Source organism: Rutilus rutilus, assembly GCF_951802725.1.
Source record: "Rutilus rutilus genome assembly, chromosome: 8".
Lineage (NCBI taxonomy): Eukaryota > Metazoa > Chordata > Actinopteri > Cypriniformes > Leuciscidae > Rutilus > Rutilus rutilus.
Genome location: NC_140222.1, coordinates 974,702 through 992,500, shown reverse-complemented (window position 1 = coordinate 992,500; position 17,799 = coordinate 974,702). Strand labels below are relative to the sequence as shown.

Genomic DNA, 17,799 nt, shown 5'->3' with positions numbered 1-17,799 from the left:
ATTAATAATCAATAATAACTTGTTATAATTGATTATGAATATTTGGATCAGTTGATGTTGTAATGTTGTAAATTAATTTTACAATCAATGAACCTGTTTGTCCCGTGAACACTCAGTGTTAATTGTTTATTAATTCTAAGAAATGTATATTTGCGGGGCATGGGAAATGTCTTTCTTACTGTACAGTACTAAGAGCAAGTAGTCAAGATCTATGACTAGAGCTTGAGATACGGACAACTTTACGTGTGACATGAACAAGACTTTATTAACTAGTCTAAACACTTAAACTACTCTAACATACACACACATACAGTTTACCAAGAGAAAGAGAGCTGAAGCAGAATACAGGAAAGAGTTTGGAATTCAGCAGATCAACAGCCTTGAGCAAACCATCAGTCTAGTTCTAACACGCCCTTTATTCGCATGTCTCGCCCACTTGAATGAAACTGTCCTGATGCAGTTTGTTGAGGCTCCAGTTGATCCTGCTGATCCTGCTGATGTGGTCTTGATGAGGGAGACCCAGTGGGAGTCAGAGGATCTTTGGGGAATGGAAAGCCGCAGCCTGGCACACGCTTGGGGTCCTTAGAAACTTCTAGTTCAGCATCATCTTCACATCAGCATTCCAGAAAAAGACTAAGAGAGTAAAAAACGTGATCTTGTGATCAGTGATTTCTAAAGCGTGAAGATGTCACACCCTCTGAAGGTGTGTGAGCCAATGAGAAGAGGTGTGTGAGCCAATGAGAAGAGGTGTGTGAGCCAATGGGAAGAGGTGTGTGAGCCAATGGGAAGAGGTGTGTGAGCCAATGAGAAGAGGTGTGTGAGCCAATGGGAAGAGGTGTGTGAGCCAATGAGAAGAGGTGTGTGAGCCAATGAGAAGAGGTGTGTGAGCCAATGGGAAGAGGTGTGTGAGCCAATGAGAAGAGGTGTGTGAGCCAATGGGAAGAGGTGTGTGAGCCAATGAGAAGAGGTGTGTGAGCCAATGAGAAGAGGTGTGTGAGCCAATGAGAAGATTTCCCTTTGGAGGGAAATTTTACGACCCATTGTGTTTAAGAAAAGAATCTTCAAGATTCTTACAATACTAATGTTAGCAAAATGTGATGTAAATGAACAAATGGGGGACGAAGATTGGAGTTTATAGAGACTAAAAATGATTTTGGTTTACCATAGTATGCAAGTCTGAAACATTAATCCAAAAGAGTTTAGAAGAGAAAATGAAGACATAAGCCAAACCACATCATGAGAGGAAAATTAGATGTGTGTGAATACATTTCTCACGTGGACATATATGGAATATATAGGATTAACAGGGTTTATTTCTCCTTCTCAGCCAGAATTAAGTGAGTCACAATTCCCTGCAAATTCCTTTTTGGGGTCGTAAAACTCTCCTCAGTCTCAGTGTGTCCTGTACCAGGACTCCGGGTTCTGCCGGTGTGTTCGTGGGATGTTAGTTTTTGCGGGAAGTTTCACAGACCTTTGTTGATTGAGTGAGTTTGCTGGATTATTCATTAAATATAATGAATAATTTGTGTGTGTCTGATTGGTCCAGATGTTACATCCTCTTCCTCAGGCGTGTCACGTGTTGCTCACACGTGTGTGTTTCAGGGCTGGTGGAGCAGATCAATGACTTCCAGACGCTGAGTCTCGCAGGACTTCCTGTTCCTGTTACCAACCCCTTCCTGACGGTGCAGGACGATTACTTCTACCACACGGCAAACCCTCGACGTCCAGAGGTGAGCGAACACACGCACGCACACACACACACACACACACACACACACACACACACACACACACACACACACATATATATACACACACACACGCGCGCATACACAAATACACACGCATACACAAATACACACACACACACACACACACACACACACATACAGATACGCTCACACACACACAGTGATGTTGTCGTGTTGTTGTTCAGGTCGGTGATGTGCGTGTTCGTTTCGCTTACGCTGGTCTCTGCGGTGACGGATTCTATCCTGGCCCCGCCCATAAGGTGAGAACAGCCAATCAGCTGGACTGAAGCGACTTCAGTTTACTTCATGAGTAACAAATATGATCATCAGGTGTTTGAGGGTTTCTTGTGTGTGTGTGTGTGTGTGTGTGTGTGTGTGTGTGTGTGTGTGTATATATGTGTGTGTACCTGTGTGTGTGTGTGTTTCTCTCTGTGTGTGTGTGTGTGTGTGTGTGTTTCTCTGTGTGTGTATATGTGTGTGTGTGTGTGTGTATATATGTGTGTGTACCTGTGTGTGTGTGTGTTTCTCTGTGTGTGTCTCTGTGTGTGTCTCTGTGTGTGTGTGTGTGTGTCTCTGTGTGTGTGTGTGTGTGTGTGTGTGTTTCTCTGTGTGTGTAACTGTGTGTGTATTTCTCTGTGTGTGTGTGTGTGTGTGTGTGTGTGTGTGTGTTGCAGGTCAGTATTGTGGCGATGCAGCAGGCGGATCGGCTGACGGCCTTCAGGACTCGAGCCGGAGAGACGCTGGAGATCCTGTATATGGGAGATCTGACAGCAGAGGTGCGTCACGCCACATCACTCAGATCCACCGCTGCAGTCGCGCTGCTGACACGTGTGTGTGTGTGTGTGTGTTTTTCTCTGCAGGAGGTGTTTGCTAAAGAACATCAGCTGAACACAATGAAGACGTGGGCACTGAGACTCGGCGGATGGGTGCTCATGTTTCTGTCCGTTAGTCTGAGCACACGCATCATCTACACACTGGGTAACACACACACACACACACACACACACACACACACACACACTCTTGTACATCTATCTTTATGAGGACATTCATTGACACAATGCAATCTCTAGCCGCTTACCCTAAACTTACCCATCACAACTAAGTGCCTAACCCGACCCCTGACCCTAAACCGACCCTTAAAGGGATACTCCACTTTAAAATGAAAATTCTGTCATCATATACTCACCCTCATGTTGTTTCAATCCTTTATGAATTTCTTTCTTCTGCTGAACAGAAAGGAAGATATTTAGAAGAAAATCAGTAACCAGACAGTTTTTGGTCTCATTGACTTCCATAGTATATTTTTTTCCTACTATGGAAGTCAATGAGACCAGAAACTGTCTGGTTACTGATATTCTTCTAAATATCTTCCTTTCTGTCATGAGGGTGAGTATATGATGACAGAATTTTCATTTTAAAGTGGAGTATCCCTTTAACCTCATTATAACCTTATCCCTAAAACCAAGTCTTGACCCTCAAACAGGCCTTTAAAGGCTCTCAGAGACTGAGGACCGGCCAACATGTCCTTTACTCTCTCTGTCCTCACTCCACTGGTCTAACACTCAAACTGGTCCTCACAAAGATAGTTGTACAAGTACAACTAACCCTAACCCTAACCCACACTCTTTCTCACTCACACACACACACACACATTCTGAACTCTATTGGAGTTAGGGCTGTGTATTGGCAAGAATCTGGCGATACGATACGTATCACGATACATGGGTCACGATTCAATATATTGCAATATATTTCGATACTGTGCATAGTATCATGCACAGTGTAGTGGGATGTAGTGGGATTTTTTTAAAGTAGGACTATAATTTTAGAAAAAATAATATTTAAAAAAAGACATGATGTGCATAAAAGTCAAAGAAGTTTACTTTAGGTTAACAATTCAGTTCACAGAAAATCAGACTGCCAGTTTGGTATTGTGGTTCACAGGTTCTTAGTGAGCAAATTTGTATATTTCTCAAGTAGGCCATAATAAAAGAAAATACATAGCCCCTGTCACAATACAAAACAACAACGTGAACTGGACGAAAATGAATGAAAGTGAACAAAATGAATGTGTCATATAGGCCTATTGAAATCAAGTTTTTATGTGATAAAAGATTTTAAAAGAACTGGACGCGCGAATGAGGCAAATTAACGTCTGCCGCGCTAAACGCCTCATTCGCGCCGCAGGACCTCCAGACGCGCGTAAACGCGTCTTTGCATTAACTTAACATTGAAATCACTCGCGCCAGACACTCTATTCGCGTTTGGTGTGAACGCAGCTTCACGGTGCGCGTCCACTACAGCGGCAAAACTCCGCTCGGTGCCGCTGGCAACGCTGTAACGTCTCCGCTTTGGGGTGTGTCTGTTACGAGTGTGTTTGTTTTTTTCAACACACGGACAGTATAATCATCATGCACGCGATTACATTTAGAAATAGACAAGCTTTGTTTCCAAATGCACCAAGCAATGATCCTTTCAATTTTATAAACCCAGCCAATATAATAACAATAAACACATCCAAAAGAGTTTCTTTGTTCTGCTGAACACAAAGGAAGATATTTGGAAGAATGTTTGTAATCAAACAGATCTCAGTCCCCATTGACTTCCATAGTAGGAAAAATGATATACTATGGAAGTCAATGGGGACCGAGATCTGTTTGGTTACAAACATTCTTCCAAATATCTTCCTTTGTGTTCAGCAGAACAAAGAAACTCATACAGGTTTGGAACAACCTGAGGGTGAGTAAATGATGACAGAATTTTCATTTTTGGGTGAACTATCCCTTTAATATCATTAATTCATCTTTGTCATTAGGATACGTACCAAAAACTTGATCGTACAGAATTAGTCAATTACAGGCCGATCTCGAATCTACCCTTTCTGCCAAAGACACTAGAAAAGGCGGTATCCTCACAACTATGTTCCTTTCTAGAAAGAAATGATATCTGGAGGATTTCCAGTCAGGATTTAGACCATACCATAGTACCGAGACAGCTCTCATTAGAGTCACACATGATCTGCTCTTATCATCCGATCGTGGTTGTGTCTCTCTATTAGTGTTACTCGATCTTAGTGCTGCATTTGACACTATTGACCACAACATTCTTTTAAATACTCGAAAATGATGTTGGCATTAGTGGAATTGCACTAGCATGGTTTAAATCATACTTATCTGACCGTTATCAGTTTGTAGCAGTAAATGATGAGATGTCTCATAGATCACATGGTCAGTATGGCGTACCACAGGGCTCAGTACTAGGACCGCTGCTGTTCACTCTGTACATGCTACCCTCACACACACACACACACACACACACACTCTGTACATGCTACCCTCACACAAACACACACACACACACACACACACTCTGTACATGCTACCCTCACACACACACACTCTGTACATGCTACCCTCACACAAACACACTCTGTACATGCTACCCTCACACACACACACACACACACACACACTCTGTACATGCTACCCTCACACAAACACACACACACACACACACACTCTGTACATGCTACCCTCACACACACACACTCTGTACATGCTACCCTCACACAAACACACTCTGTACATGCTACCCTCACACACACACACACACACACACACACACTCTGTACATGCTACCCTCACACAAACACACACACACACACACACACACACACTCTGTACATGCTACCCTCACACACACACACACACACACACACACACACACACACACACACACACACACACACACACACTCTGTACATGCTACCCCCACACACACACACTCTACACTCTGTACATTCTACCCTCACACACACACACACTCTGTACATGCTACCCCCCCACACACACACACACACACACACACACACACTCTACACTCTGTACATTCTACCCTCACACACACACACACACACACACACACACTCTGTACATGCTACCCCCCCACACACACACTCTACACTCTGTACATGCTACCCACACACACACACACACTCTGTACATGCTACCCTCACACACACACACACACACACACACACACACACACACACACACACACACACACACACTCTGTACATTCTACACACACTCTGTACATGCTACCCTCACACACACACACACACACACACACACACACACACACACTCTGTACATGCTACCCACACACACACACTCTGTACATTCTACCCACACACACACACACACACACACACTCTGTACATGCTACCCCCACACACACACACTCTACACTCTGTACATGCTACCCACACACACACACACACACACTCTGTACATGCTACCCTCACACACACACACACACACACACACACACTCTGTACATGCTACCCACACACACACACACACACACTCTGTACATGCTACCCTCACACACACACACACACACACACACACTCTGTACATGCTACCCTCACACACACACTCTCTCTCTCTCTCTCTTTCTCTCAGTGGAGTGTGTTCCTGTGCTGCGTGAGCTGGTGTCGGCGGGGCTGAAGATCTTCTCTCTCTGCGTCTCGTGTTCTCTGTCTCTGCTGACGGTCTCGGCCGGCTGGATCTTCTACCGCCCCCTGCTGGGCGTGATGATAGCACTGCTAGCACTCCTGCCGCTAGTCATCGCACGCGCGCGAGCGCCGGCCAAGAAGCACCAGTGACCCGTGTGAAGTCCAGCAGCTTCAGCTTCTCCTGCTCGTCCTCAGTGTGTCTGTCGTGTTCTCCAGCTCAAACATCTAAACACTCTCACATCAACACCTTTACTGGAGAACTGTGAGTTTGTGCCTAAAGAGAGAACTAATATCTGCTAACAGGGCCTTACAAATCATTTAGTTTTACCTTTGAATTTTCTGACTTCATTGGAAGATCTTTGTTCTTGTTTTAAACACATTTTCTCAGAAAACAAGCCTTAATGTCTTCAGTCATGTGTCTTCTCCAGTAACTATCTTGATTTAAGAACGATTAGATATTTGAGACAGAACCAATGAGGAAGAAGCTCCTGTTCTTCAGCGTGAGCAGGAACTTCATGTACAGTGTGTGTGTGTGTTTGACTGCAGAAATGCTCAGGTGTGTGTTCAAGCTCTTTATGAGGTTTATGGTGAACCGTTCGCTGTGTTCCTCAGTGAATGAATGTAAATGTAAAGCAATGCACGAGAAACACCAAGCGTCTTATAAAGGCTTTAATACACAAACATACCAAAGTCTGATTATTGTGAAAGACAAAAGAATGATCTTCAAGTCTGTGGGAGTGTGTGTGCAGGGCTGGTCCGGATGGGTTGCATATGTGTGTGTTTGCGGCTCGAGGCGAGTCTGAAAGCGTTAAATACTGATGTAAACTCTCAGCACTAGAGGAACTGCAGGAGTTGGAGAGGAAGTTCACAGCAGGAGGCACTTGTTGTTCTTCTTGCCCTTGCGCGCCTGCAGCGCCGCCCTGGTGGCCATCTCGAACACCTCACGCACGCCATCCTTGCTTTTGGCAGAGCACTCCATGTATCCGAAGGCACAGATGCGGTTGGCCATGTCTCGGCCCTCCTCGGGTTTGACCGGCTCCTGCGGGACAGACACACGGAGGATTCACAGGATCTGACAACAAGTGCACAAGGTTTGTGGATTTAGCCCTCACCCTTCCCTCGCGTTCTGTAACGCATCTTTCCCTCGCAGGCCAAAATCACCCCAAGCCCTAAAATTATACTTTTTTTTTTTTTGGTCCAGAAAGCTTATTTCTTTTTTATTTAATTTTTTTTTTTTTTTTATTCATTTGCCTTTAGATTACTAGATTAGATCAATAAATAAATAGTAATTCCTCACATTCTTTCAACTTAAGTTCAAAATAACTAACAATTTCATGCATAACCCTTTTAATTCAGCTCTAAATATCTTACATTGGGAGTCTTTGACCTCTTGTGGATAATAATAATATAAGATGATATTTCATGACTCTAGATGGCCTTATAGCTCTATATGGAGTAAATGAGCTGTTCCTCTGGGTCCTAAAGTCAGTTCTCCTCAGTATTCATTCAGATACACATGTAGACATTATAAAATACATTTTTTAATAAAGTTTTAGCATTTTTAGTTTGAATTATGAGCATTTTTAGGTTTTTCTATGTGTACTGAACCATTCCTCGACACTACATTCATTCCTAAGGGGGTCAGATTGACCCAAGGATTTGTTACTTTTATATTTCAACCACTAAACTCCTCTAATCCATTCATATTTTTTGGTGTATTCGTGGTTCAAGTGCGACAAAAGTCCTGGGGTCCTGGTTTTAAAGCGGGGCTCAGTAGTTTCGGGATTTCTTCGCTGTATTCTCGCCTTTTGCTCGCAGGTTTCTCTCTAGAGCTCCCCCCACAGCTTCGGAATAGATATTTGACAACACTGTTGTAAAAACTCGTTGGCGATTCTCAGACACCAGAGGCTAGCAGATCAACGACATCAAAGCAGATGGGACATTCTTTAAAACTATAAGACCTGATATCACGCGAGACTTCCTGACGCGGCGGCCCAAAGTTGCAAGTGCGTATTTTCCGCTCACGGGCACCAGGGGGGTGCGAAACGACCACCATTCAACCCGAAATAAGTAATATAACCATTCCAATGACTCCGAAGCTGTTCAGTTAAGGTAAAAAAAAGTTACTTAGAGCACCTTTAAACATCGACAGACGCCGGACTTGCCTGAACTTCTCTTGGCGTTTCTCACCCGTTCAGCATCAATATATCAGTTTAAACGGGAGAACCTGAAGTTTCAATCAAGCTCATTTAAAGTCCCAATTTTACATTTATTTTGTCTGAGAATGAACAAATTCAACAGAATTAAGGAAAACGGCAGCAAACCTATAGTGTATATATATTTTTTTTTCATACGCAGAATAAAGGGGCGGGGCCTGGTTGAGTTAGTTAGTAGTGTGTTGTTAAACTGGCGGTTATGGAAAGGGGCGGTTCCCAAACACACTCTAAGCGCTCGACCAATCACAGCACACTTCTCCAGCCAACCAATCAGAGAACAGTGTGCTTTTCAGAAGGAGGGGCTTCATAGAGACAGGAACTAAACAGAGCGTTACTGACAGACTGGGAAGAGAGGAGCCGCAACAATGGAGAATGTGGGGAATAATGTGTTCTGGTGCTCTTTATGACACGGAGGAGTGAGAAACGCACCTGCTTCATCTTGATGAGCTCGCGGCGCGTGTGCTCGTCGTTCCGCAGGTCCTTCTTGTTGCCCACCAGGATTATAGGAACGTTAGGGCAGAAATGCTTGACCTCGGGCGTCCACTTCTCAGGAATGTTCTCTGACGGCCAGAAAGGTCAGAGTTGAGATGAAGCAGCAGCAGAGAGGTGTGTCTGTGATGTAGATGTGTGAGTGTGTGTGTGTGTGATGTGTATGTGTCTGATGTGCGTGTTTGTGATGTGATGTAAATGTGTGTGTGTGTGTGTGTGTGATGCAGATGTGTGTATGTAGGTGTGTGTGTGTGATGTGATGTGTGTGTGTGTGGGGCGAGACTCACCCAGGCTGTCGGGGCTGTCGACAGAGAAGCACATGAGGATGACGTCAGTGTCGGGATAGGAGAGCGGCCGCAGCCGATCATAATCCTCCTGTCCCGCCGTATCCCACAGCGCCAGCTCCACCTGGAACACACACACACACACACACACCAGTCACATGACACACGTTTAGTCACACGCCATGTGAGTCACATGACACACGCCAAGACGCCTTCACATGACACGCTCAGCCACACCACGCCTGTCACATGACGCATGACACACACTCAGTCACATGATGCATGACACACGAGTCCCGACACACGCCAAGATGCCTGTCACAACACGCTCAGCCACACCACGCAAGTCACATGACACACACTCAGTCACATGACACACACTCAGTCACATGATGCATGACACACGAGTCCCGACACACGCCAAGACGCCTGTCACAACACGCTCAGCCACACGCCAGTCGCATGACGCACGCTCAGCCACACGCCAGTCGCATGACGCACGCTCAGCCACACGCCAGTCACATGACGCACGCTCAGCCACACGCTCAGCCAGTCACATGACACACGCTCAGCCAGTCACATGACACACGCTCAGCCACACGCCAGTCGCATGACGCACGCTCAGCCACACGCTCAGCCAGTCACATGACACACGCTCAGCCAGTCACATGACGCACGCTCAGCCACACGCTCAGTCACATGACACACGCTCAGCCACACGCTCAGTCACATGACACACGCTCAGCCACACGCCAGTCGCATGACACGCGCTCAGCCACACGCCAGTCGCATGACACGCGCTCAGCCACACGCTCAGTCACATGACACACGCTCAGCCACACGCCAGTCGCATGACACACGCTCAGCCACACGCCAGTCGCATGACACGCGCTCAGCCACACGCCAGTCGCATGACGCGCGCTCAGCCACACGCCAGTCGCATGACGCACGCTCAGCCACACGCCAGTCGCATGACGCGCGCTCAGCCACACGCCAGTCGCATGACGCACGCCGCACGCTCAGTCACATGACACACGCTCAGCCACACGCCAGTCACATGACGCACGCTCAGCCACACGCCAGTCACATGACGCACGCTCAGCCACACGCCAGTCACATGACGCACGCTCAGCCACACGCCAGTCACATGACGCACGCTCAGACACACGCCAGTCACATGACACACGCTCAGACACACGACACGCTCAGCCACACGCCAGTCACATGACACACGCTCAGTCACATGACGCACGCTCAGTCACATGACGCACGCTCAGCCACACGCCAGTCACATGATGCACGCTAGTCGCATGACGCACGCTCAGTCACATGACGCACGCTAGTCAAACGACACGCTCAGCCACACGCCAGTCAATGACACCAGTCACATGACTCACGTTCAGTCACATGACGCACGCTCAGCCACACGACACGCTCAGCCACACGCCAGTCACATGATGCACGCCCAGTCACATGACACACGCTCAGTCACATGACGCACGCTCAGCCACACGCTCAGTCACATAACGCACGCTCAGCCACACGCCAGTAACATGATGCACGCTCAGCCACACGCCAGTAACATGATGCACGCTCAGCCACACGACACGCTCAGCCACACGCCAGTCACATGATGCACGCTCAGCCACACGCCAGTCACATGACGCACGCTCAGCCACACGCCAGTCACATGACGCACGCTCAGCCACACGCTCAGTCACATAACGCACGCTCAGCCACACGCCAGTAACATGATGCACGCTCAGCCACACGCCAGTCACATGATGCACGCTCAGCCACACGACACGCTCAGCCACACGCCAGTAACATGATGCACGCTCAGCCACACGCCAGTCACATGACGCACGCTCAGCCACACGCCAGTCACATGACGCACGCTCAGCCACACGCCAGTCACATGATGCACGCTCAGCCACACGACACGCTCAGCCACACGCCAGTCACATGACGCACGCTCAGCCACACGGCAGTCACATGACGCACGCTCAGCCACACGCCAGTCACATGATGCACGCTAGTCACATGACGCACGCTCAGTCACATGACACGCTCAGTCACATGACGCACGCTAGTCAAACGACACGCTCAGCCACACGCCAGTCACATGACGCACGCTAGTCACACGACACGCTCAGCCACATGCCAGTCACATGACACATGCTCAGTCACGACGCACGCTCAGCCACACACCAGTCACATGACACACCAGTCACATGACTCACGTTCAGTCACATGACGCACGCTCAGCCACACGACACGCTCAGCCACACGCCAGTCACATGATGCACGCTCAGCCACATGACACGCTCAGTCACATGACACACACTCAGTCACATGACACACGCCTGCGCTGCTCACCTGCTTGCTGTCCACCTCAATGTCGGCCACGTAGTTCTCGAAGACGGTGGGCACATAGACCTCGGGGAACTGGTCTTTACTGAAGACGATGAGGAGGCAGGTCTTCCCGCACGCGCCGTCCCCGACGATCACCAGCTTCTTACGGATCGCCGCCATCTCTGAAAACACATGCGCAGATTAATATCATACGTTCATGTTTACCTGCAAACCAAACCCACAGGCCACAACCTTGGTATTGTTCATGCCGTAATCTACAGTTTGAGCTACAGAAATGCCTATTATTATATTTCATGTTCACTATATATTTATATTAAATATTTTCAATATTAAATTAATTCAATCAACAATATACACACACACATACACATATATTAACAATATAACTATATTTTTATTTATAATCATTCTAAATAGAATGCAGCCTATTATATAAGGAGATTTAATATTTTTGCATCTTGACTTTATTAACCAGATTTCCTGATCAAATATGACGTACATTACAATACATTACAATAAAATAATAAATCAAGTGCAAAAATGGCACGCAAATCAAAGTCACACAATAGTCGTCAGGCTAATTTTTTTACCATGTGAAATATTATTATTATTATCATTGTGTAAATGAAATGCGCTGCTGCTGTTAGATTTCATGAGATTCGCCCGTTAAATGCTGACACATTAAAAATACTGTCATGGAAAAACAAAAAATGAATGAAAACAACACTGTTAATTCAGTAAGAGTTTCATATGAATGATCAACACGCAGTTGTTTTTAAATGTGTTTATACGCTGCTATCTGACCGGTTTCATTTCAGGAATAAATGCAGATTCTTACAGCGTAAGGGTGAATAATCGTATTATTATGTCACTCACAGGGATTCGTTTCTCATTTACATAAACGTTTTTTGTTTTTGTTTTAAAAGTTTGTATTTATTTTCAATGTGCCAAACTGTCGCTGCGAAGCTAACAGCTACACCACCGGAAGTGATCGACTCTTCTCAGTAAAGTCATCATTCAAACCATCGAACATCGAGGACCCGACCCACTCTCTCCGGCAGGTGAAGTTTAATGAGAGTCTTGATCTTTTTTAAAGCTTGGAAAAGCGGAGGGGAAATCTAATTAAACTCGGTCTCACCGTCAGTTTAACTCGGCTCAAGTTTTCCGGGTCGGTTCAGTGCGCGCGCCTGAAGCCTGACACAACCAGACAAGATGGCGGCTGAACAACCAACCCGTTAAACTAAGAGTCCTCAACAGACGCGTCAAAATAAGAGTCCTCACAGTTCACTTTCCAACAGTTCGTTTATTAAGTGCATACAGTTTTCACATTCAAACACAGACAATATATAGTAATGTCTGAAGAATGACAAACAATGGAGGCTTTGTTTCTTAACGCAGAACAGAAGCGCTGCTCACTCACTACTAGTCTTTCTTTACTTCCTGCTTAGGAACTCCTAACCTTATAATCTCCGGTGAAAAATGAAACAGCAATTTCACCACTGTTGACAAGAGTCTGTGCGCTACACTATAGTTTGTAAGCCAGCACTATTAGTTTAAATAATACCAAGAGTTCAGCTTTTGACATTTGACTGCTTGCCGTCCTCTGTTTGGTTAACTAAACTACCCGTCAAACTAAGAGTCCTCAACAGAGGCGTCAAAATAAGAGTCCTCACAGTTCACTTTCCAACAGTTCGTTTATTAAGTACATAGAGTTTTCCCATTCAAACACAGAGACAATATATCAAGTCAAGTCACCTTCATTTATATAGCGCTTTGAACAATGTATATTGTTTCAAAGCAGCTTTACAGTGATAATAGGAAATTAAAGTAACAGAGATTGTTTTGGCTTTACAGCAGCTCCAGAATAAAATTATTGTCTAGCTAAAGTTAGTTTTGATTGATTCACTTCCATTGCAAAGATAATTAGTTATTAACTTAGGGGCCGCTTACATGACACCTTTTTAACTGAAAACAGAAAACCTTTAATGTGTTCTGGCCGTTCATTTGCACAACAACAGTGTTTGGAGTCTCGAGAATGCTCCAAGGTGCAGGTTTAGAAAAAAATGTAAAAACAAAACGTGAATCCATGAAAACGCTGACGGCGTGCACATACATATTATGTGTTTAGTCTATAGGTATGCGCGTTTGAATATATATGTGCGCAGGCGCGTAGTCTTTCTTTACAAACATAGAGTTTGTAAGCAGCATTATACGTAACTAGGACTCTGAGTTTTTGACGTCTGACTGCTTGCTGTCGTCCGCTGGGTCTGCGCTCGCACACACCATCCTCGCTTTCACCTTCTTGTTGGAGGAGATGATGAGGAACGGGCTGAGCGAGGCGTAGCATGAGGAGAAGAACACCCTCATGTCGGCCACCACTGCCGGCACCTGCGCCACCGTTAGCATGTAGATCCAGATGACGTTATCGATGCCGAAGAACACCGCGTACAGAACCACAAGCATCAGCACAGTCTTAGCGGCGCGTGTCTCCTTGCCCTGCGAGCGGCGGATGCCCTTCAGCTTCCGGCCATGCTTGTGCAGGAGCACCAGGAGGAACCCGCTGGAGCCTAGCATCATGCCCACGAACGCGAAGTCACGCACCGACACGGCCACCCCGTTCGCCACGTAGGACAGGTTATCGCGGAAGTCCACGTGGCAGAAGCCCAGGTTGAGGGTGAACGGCGGGACGGTGCCGTTGCGTGGCGCTACGGAGAAGAAGGGTGCGGCGATGCAGACGGCCATGTTGAGGAGCCAGAGCGCAGCGAAGCCGGGGAGGATTAGCTGCGGGAGTCGAGGCTTGAGGCGGGAGAGCAGCGGGCCGGCCGCGGGGGCCATGCTAGCCGCCTGGAACACGCTCAGCATGCAGGTCAGGCACACAGACAGCGCGCGCGACACACGGTACAGGTATATGACCACCTTGCAGCCGGCGTCGTCTAGCAGGTTCCTCACGCCGAACACGCTCAGGGTCTGCGGGACGCCACGGGTGAGCAGCAGAAGCAGGTCCGCGAACGCCAGGTGGCACAGGATAGCGTCCGTGGGTGTTAGCTGAGACTCTCGCAGAAGCATGTGTGCATACGCTAGCAGCACCAGCGTGTTTGCTAGGATCCCCAGACCCGTCTGCAGCAGGAACGACACGCCTTTGATGGTCACGCACAGGTCCATGGAGCCGCTTAGAGACGTCTGAGTCGCGGCTCAATATAAAGCCCAATATAAAGCCTCGTCTACACCCATGGGAGCGACTCAAACCCATGGCAGAGACGAGAGAGAGGTGAAGAAGAGAGGAGAAGTGTCCAGCTGGGGCGCGTCCTAATGACTCCATAAGTGTCTTATAGAAAAAACGTGATGTCTAACTTGTAAGACTAGTCTTCGCGGTTCATGCAACCGGCCCCCGGGATCAGGCTCCTGTCAGGAGACAGCCCAATCAATGCTTCTCCTTCTCTCAGTTTGTTTTTTCACCTTAAAATATAATCACTTTTAAATTAATGTCACATTTAGCTAATCGTTTCGTTGTTTTTGACCCGTTTAACCTTGTATTTGAATAAATAAGGTTATTATGACACCAACAATTTACTTACCATTGAAAGTTCACATTTTGATAAGGAGCCTAACTAATGTAAAGTTCAAACAGTAATGAAATAAGAACAAATAAACAGATTGCGTTAGATATTTTGGTAACACTTTATTTTACAGTGTCCTTGTTACATATGTTACATGTATTTACTATAGTAATAAAGAGTAAATTATCCATAATTACATGCAACTAACCCTCAACCTAACCCTAATCCTATAGTAAGTGCATGTTGTTAATTAATATTACTCAATACTTAAATACAATATATAATTGTTTTGCTGAAATGTTTCACAAATGAAGATTCGGTTACACTTTATTTGAAGGTGTCATTGTTACAGTGTAATTATATATTTAAGTACTGAGTAATATTAATTAACAACATGTACTTACTATAGGGTTAGGTTGAGGGTTAGTTGCATGTAATTATGCATAATTTACTCTTTATTACTATAGTGAATACATGTAACATATGTAACAAGGACACTGTCAAATAAAGTGTTACCAAAGATTATAAGATTCTTCATGTCATTCTATTGTATTTTTGTGTATCATTTCGTTAACGATCAATCTATTTCCATGTTTAATGTCCTTACAGTGTGTGTAAGGAATGAAGTGTGTGTGTTGTTTGTGAGGAATGAAGTGTGTGTGTTGTTTGTCCTGTAATTGCGAGTCCTCAGGAGATAATTAGACAACATTAAGCTAATGAGGAGCTGTGGGACGTGCAGGTCTGGGCTGGTCTGTTTTCTTCCCATCATTCCCTCGGGAGAGCTGTGTTTACGCCTGAACGCAGCTCAACACATGCGACACACACGCAACACACACGCTACACGCGTGTTTAACATCGTCACCCCGAGGACTGACCACACCCGTCGCACACACACACTGTTCGTTAAGGGTTATTAGCATGTAACAGATGCCTTTGTTTCTGGATGGCTTAGTTCATATTTAGTAATATTATAGATCTGGCTGCACTGACACTATTGGAAACTAAACTTGAACTGAATTGTTCTGAATAATGACTCTATTGTCTTCTTAGAGCTGCTTTACGGCTTTATCATTGTGAAGCGGCTTTGAAATGATCAGAAGTGCTGCGACAAAGTCCCAAAACTGCTCCCAGAAATAAAGACAAGAGAAGAGATGGACATGAAGTTTTTAGCATAATATATAAAGCAAGGATTATAAACAAGACAATAACAGCCAAATAAATAAACAAAATAAAGGAAATGTGGGATAACATAGGTAAAGTAAGGAGCGTTACATGAAGGAACATTTAATGAAACCCTCCACTCGTCACACAGGCCTTTGATTCGATTAGCAGCTTTATCTTGTTTTACATTTGCTGTCAAGGTTATGAACAAACGTTCTTCTTGTAATGTTAATACGACGTTCATTCAGAGTTATCTGGTCTTTAATACTGTTCTCACACAAAAACATTATTTATACATCAGCTGCAGAGCTATGTGAATGACAATAATGTTGTTGATGTTTTCCAGTCAGGTTGTAGAAACCGGCGCTCTCCAGAGACAGCTCTTGTAAAGGTTTTAGATGATGTTTTAGAGGCTACGGACTCGGGGACTCTGTTGCACTGGTGCTTTTAGAGTTAAGTGCTGTTGACCATGATGTCCTGCTGTCTCGTCTAGAGCAAGCTGTCGGCATCAGAGGAACTGCTCTAAGTTGGTTTCAGTCATACCTTAAAAATAGAAGCTTCTCCATCAGTATAGGAGTTTGTCATTCGGGTGTGGTCCCCCTGATTGGTGGGGTCCCCCAAGGCTCTATTGTGGCCCCTTTATTGTTTTCACTCGATATGCTTCATTTAGGCTCTATTTTTGAAAAGCATGGCTTGTATTTGCAGATGATACACAACTTTATTTGCCCCTGAAGCACACAAATAGCTTGGACTCGGTCAGTGCCTGTCTTTCCGATGTCAAAGACCGGATGCCGTTACTTTTACCGTTACCGTTATTTTTTAAATCTAAATGAGAGTAAAACAGAGATCATTTTGTTTGGCCCAAACATTTCTCATTTAAATTATGGCATCTTATCTTCAGTTAAATCGTGTGTAAAAAAACGTGGGCGTCTTATTTGATAGTGCACTTAAATTTGATAAGCAAATCAATTTAGTGGTCAAATCAACTTTTTACCAACTAAGAGCGCCGGCTAAAGTGAAGAGTTTTCTTTCTTTTAAGAACTTTGAAACTGCGATTCATGCTTTTATTCTTCTAGAATTGACTATTGTAACTCCCTGTATTTGGGAATAAACAATTCTTCCTTAGCTAGATGACAAATGGTCCAAAACTGGTCCAACTGCAAGACTCTTAACCGGTGTTCGCAAACGCAAATATATTACTCCTGTTTTAATGTCTTTGCATTGGCTCCCAGTCTGCTAGAATAGACTTTAAAGTGCTTCTGCTTGGTTTTAAATGTTTACATGGCCTCGCCCCCCCCTCTTACCTTTCAGACTAGTTGTGTATACACCATCCATTGAGAACTCAGAGTTTGTTAACTGTTCCAAAGTCAAGGGTGACCAAGCTTTTTCCACCTAAACTTTGGAATAGTTTACCGATTCATATTAGAACTGCACCAACATACA

At 45.4% G+C, this 17,799-nt stretch overlaps 4 protein-coding genes across 5 annotated transcripts in view; 2 read left to right on the top strand and 2 right to left on the bottom strand.

Annotated features, from left to right (window-relative positions):
• The window catches only part of LOC311296016 (uncharacterized protein), a gene marked incomplete at both ends in the record, with an annotated part of 1,906 nt that extends 1,320 nt beyond the window's left edge, over positions 1 to 586 (top strand). The window contains one exon of the mRNA XM_084417643.1: positions 461 to 586. Within this exon, the coding sequence (XP_084273769.1) occupies positions 461 to 586 (126 nt within the window). The remainder of the gene's footprint in view (positions 1 to 460) is intronic.
• The window catches only part of tmem43 (transmembrane protein 43), a 12,966-nt gene extending 6,009 nt beyond the window's left edge, over positions 1 to 6,957 (top strand). Inside the window, exons 8-12 of the mRNA XM_084417150.1 lie at positions 1,603 to 1,730; positions 1,937 to 2,011; positions 2,426 to 2,527; positions 2,612 to 2,729; positions 6,221 to 6,957. Coding sequence (XP_084273276.1) covers positions 1,603 to 1,730; positions 1,937 to 2,011; positions 2,426 to 2,527; positions 2,612 to 2,729; positions 6,221 to 6,423 — 626 coding nt within the window. The 3' untranslated portion in view covers positions 6,424 to 6,957. The remainder of the gene's footprint in view (positions 1 to 1,602; positions 1,731 to 1,936; positions 2,012 to 2,425; positions 2,528 to 2,611; positions 2,730 to 6,220) is intronic.
• On the bottom strand, positions 6,928 to 12,883 carry LOC311295683 (rho-related GTP-binding protein RhoA-D). 2 transcript variants are annotated; one of them, XM_084417151.1, is made up of 5 exons: positions 12,777 to 12,883; positions 11,642 to 11,799; positions 9,266 to 9,386; positions 8,919 to 9,049; positions 6,928 to 7,312 (listed from the first exon to the last, which is right to left on the bottom strand). In XM_084417151.1, exons 2-5 carry the CDS (start codon positions 11,795 to 11,797, stop codon positions 7,139 to 7,141), a joined length of 582 nt encoding a protein of 193 aa, XP_084273277.1. In that variant the 5' UTR covers positions 11,798 to 11,799; positions 12,777 to 12,883; the 3' UTR covers positions 6,928 to 7,138. The 2 variants fall into 2 exon arrangements, with proteins under 2 accessions (XP_084273277.1, XP_084273278.1); XM_084417152.1 differs by having other exon boundaries at positions 9,266 to 10,213; positions 10,309 to 11,799; positions 12,777 to 12,823.
• Positions 12,884 to 13,855: 972 nt separating this feature from the next.
• On the bottom strand, positions 13,856 to 14,803 carry ora1 (olfactory receptor class A related 1; the record flags this gene model as incomplete). Its single annotated transcript, XM_084415829.1, has 1 exon — positions 13,856 to 14,803. The coding sequence occupies exon 1, from the start codon at positions 14,798 to 14,800 to the stop codon at positions 13,856 to 13,858; it is 945 nt and encodes a 314-aa protein (XP_084271955.1). The 5' UTR covers positions 14,801 to 14,803.
• Between the last annotated feature and the right edge of the window lie 2,996 nt (positions 14,804 to 17,799).

Excerpts from the sequence above, each read along its gene's own strand:
- LOC311295683 (XM_084417151.1), bottom strand. The coding sequence starts at position 11,797 with ATGGCGGCGATCCGTAAGAAGCTGGTGATCGTCGGGGACGGCGCGTGC. Across the intron at positions 9,387-11,641 it reads TTGAGGTGGACAGCAAGCAG|GTGGAGCTGGCGCTGTGGGA; the intron begins GTGAGCAGCGCA and ends TGTGTGTTCCAG. Across the intron at positions 9,050-9,265 it reads CGACAGCCCCGACAGCCTGG|AGAACATTCCTGAGAAGTGG; the intron begins GTGAGTCTCGCC and ends TCTGGCCGTCAG.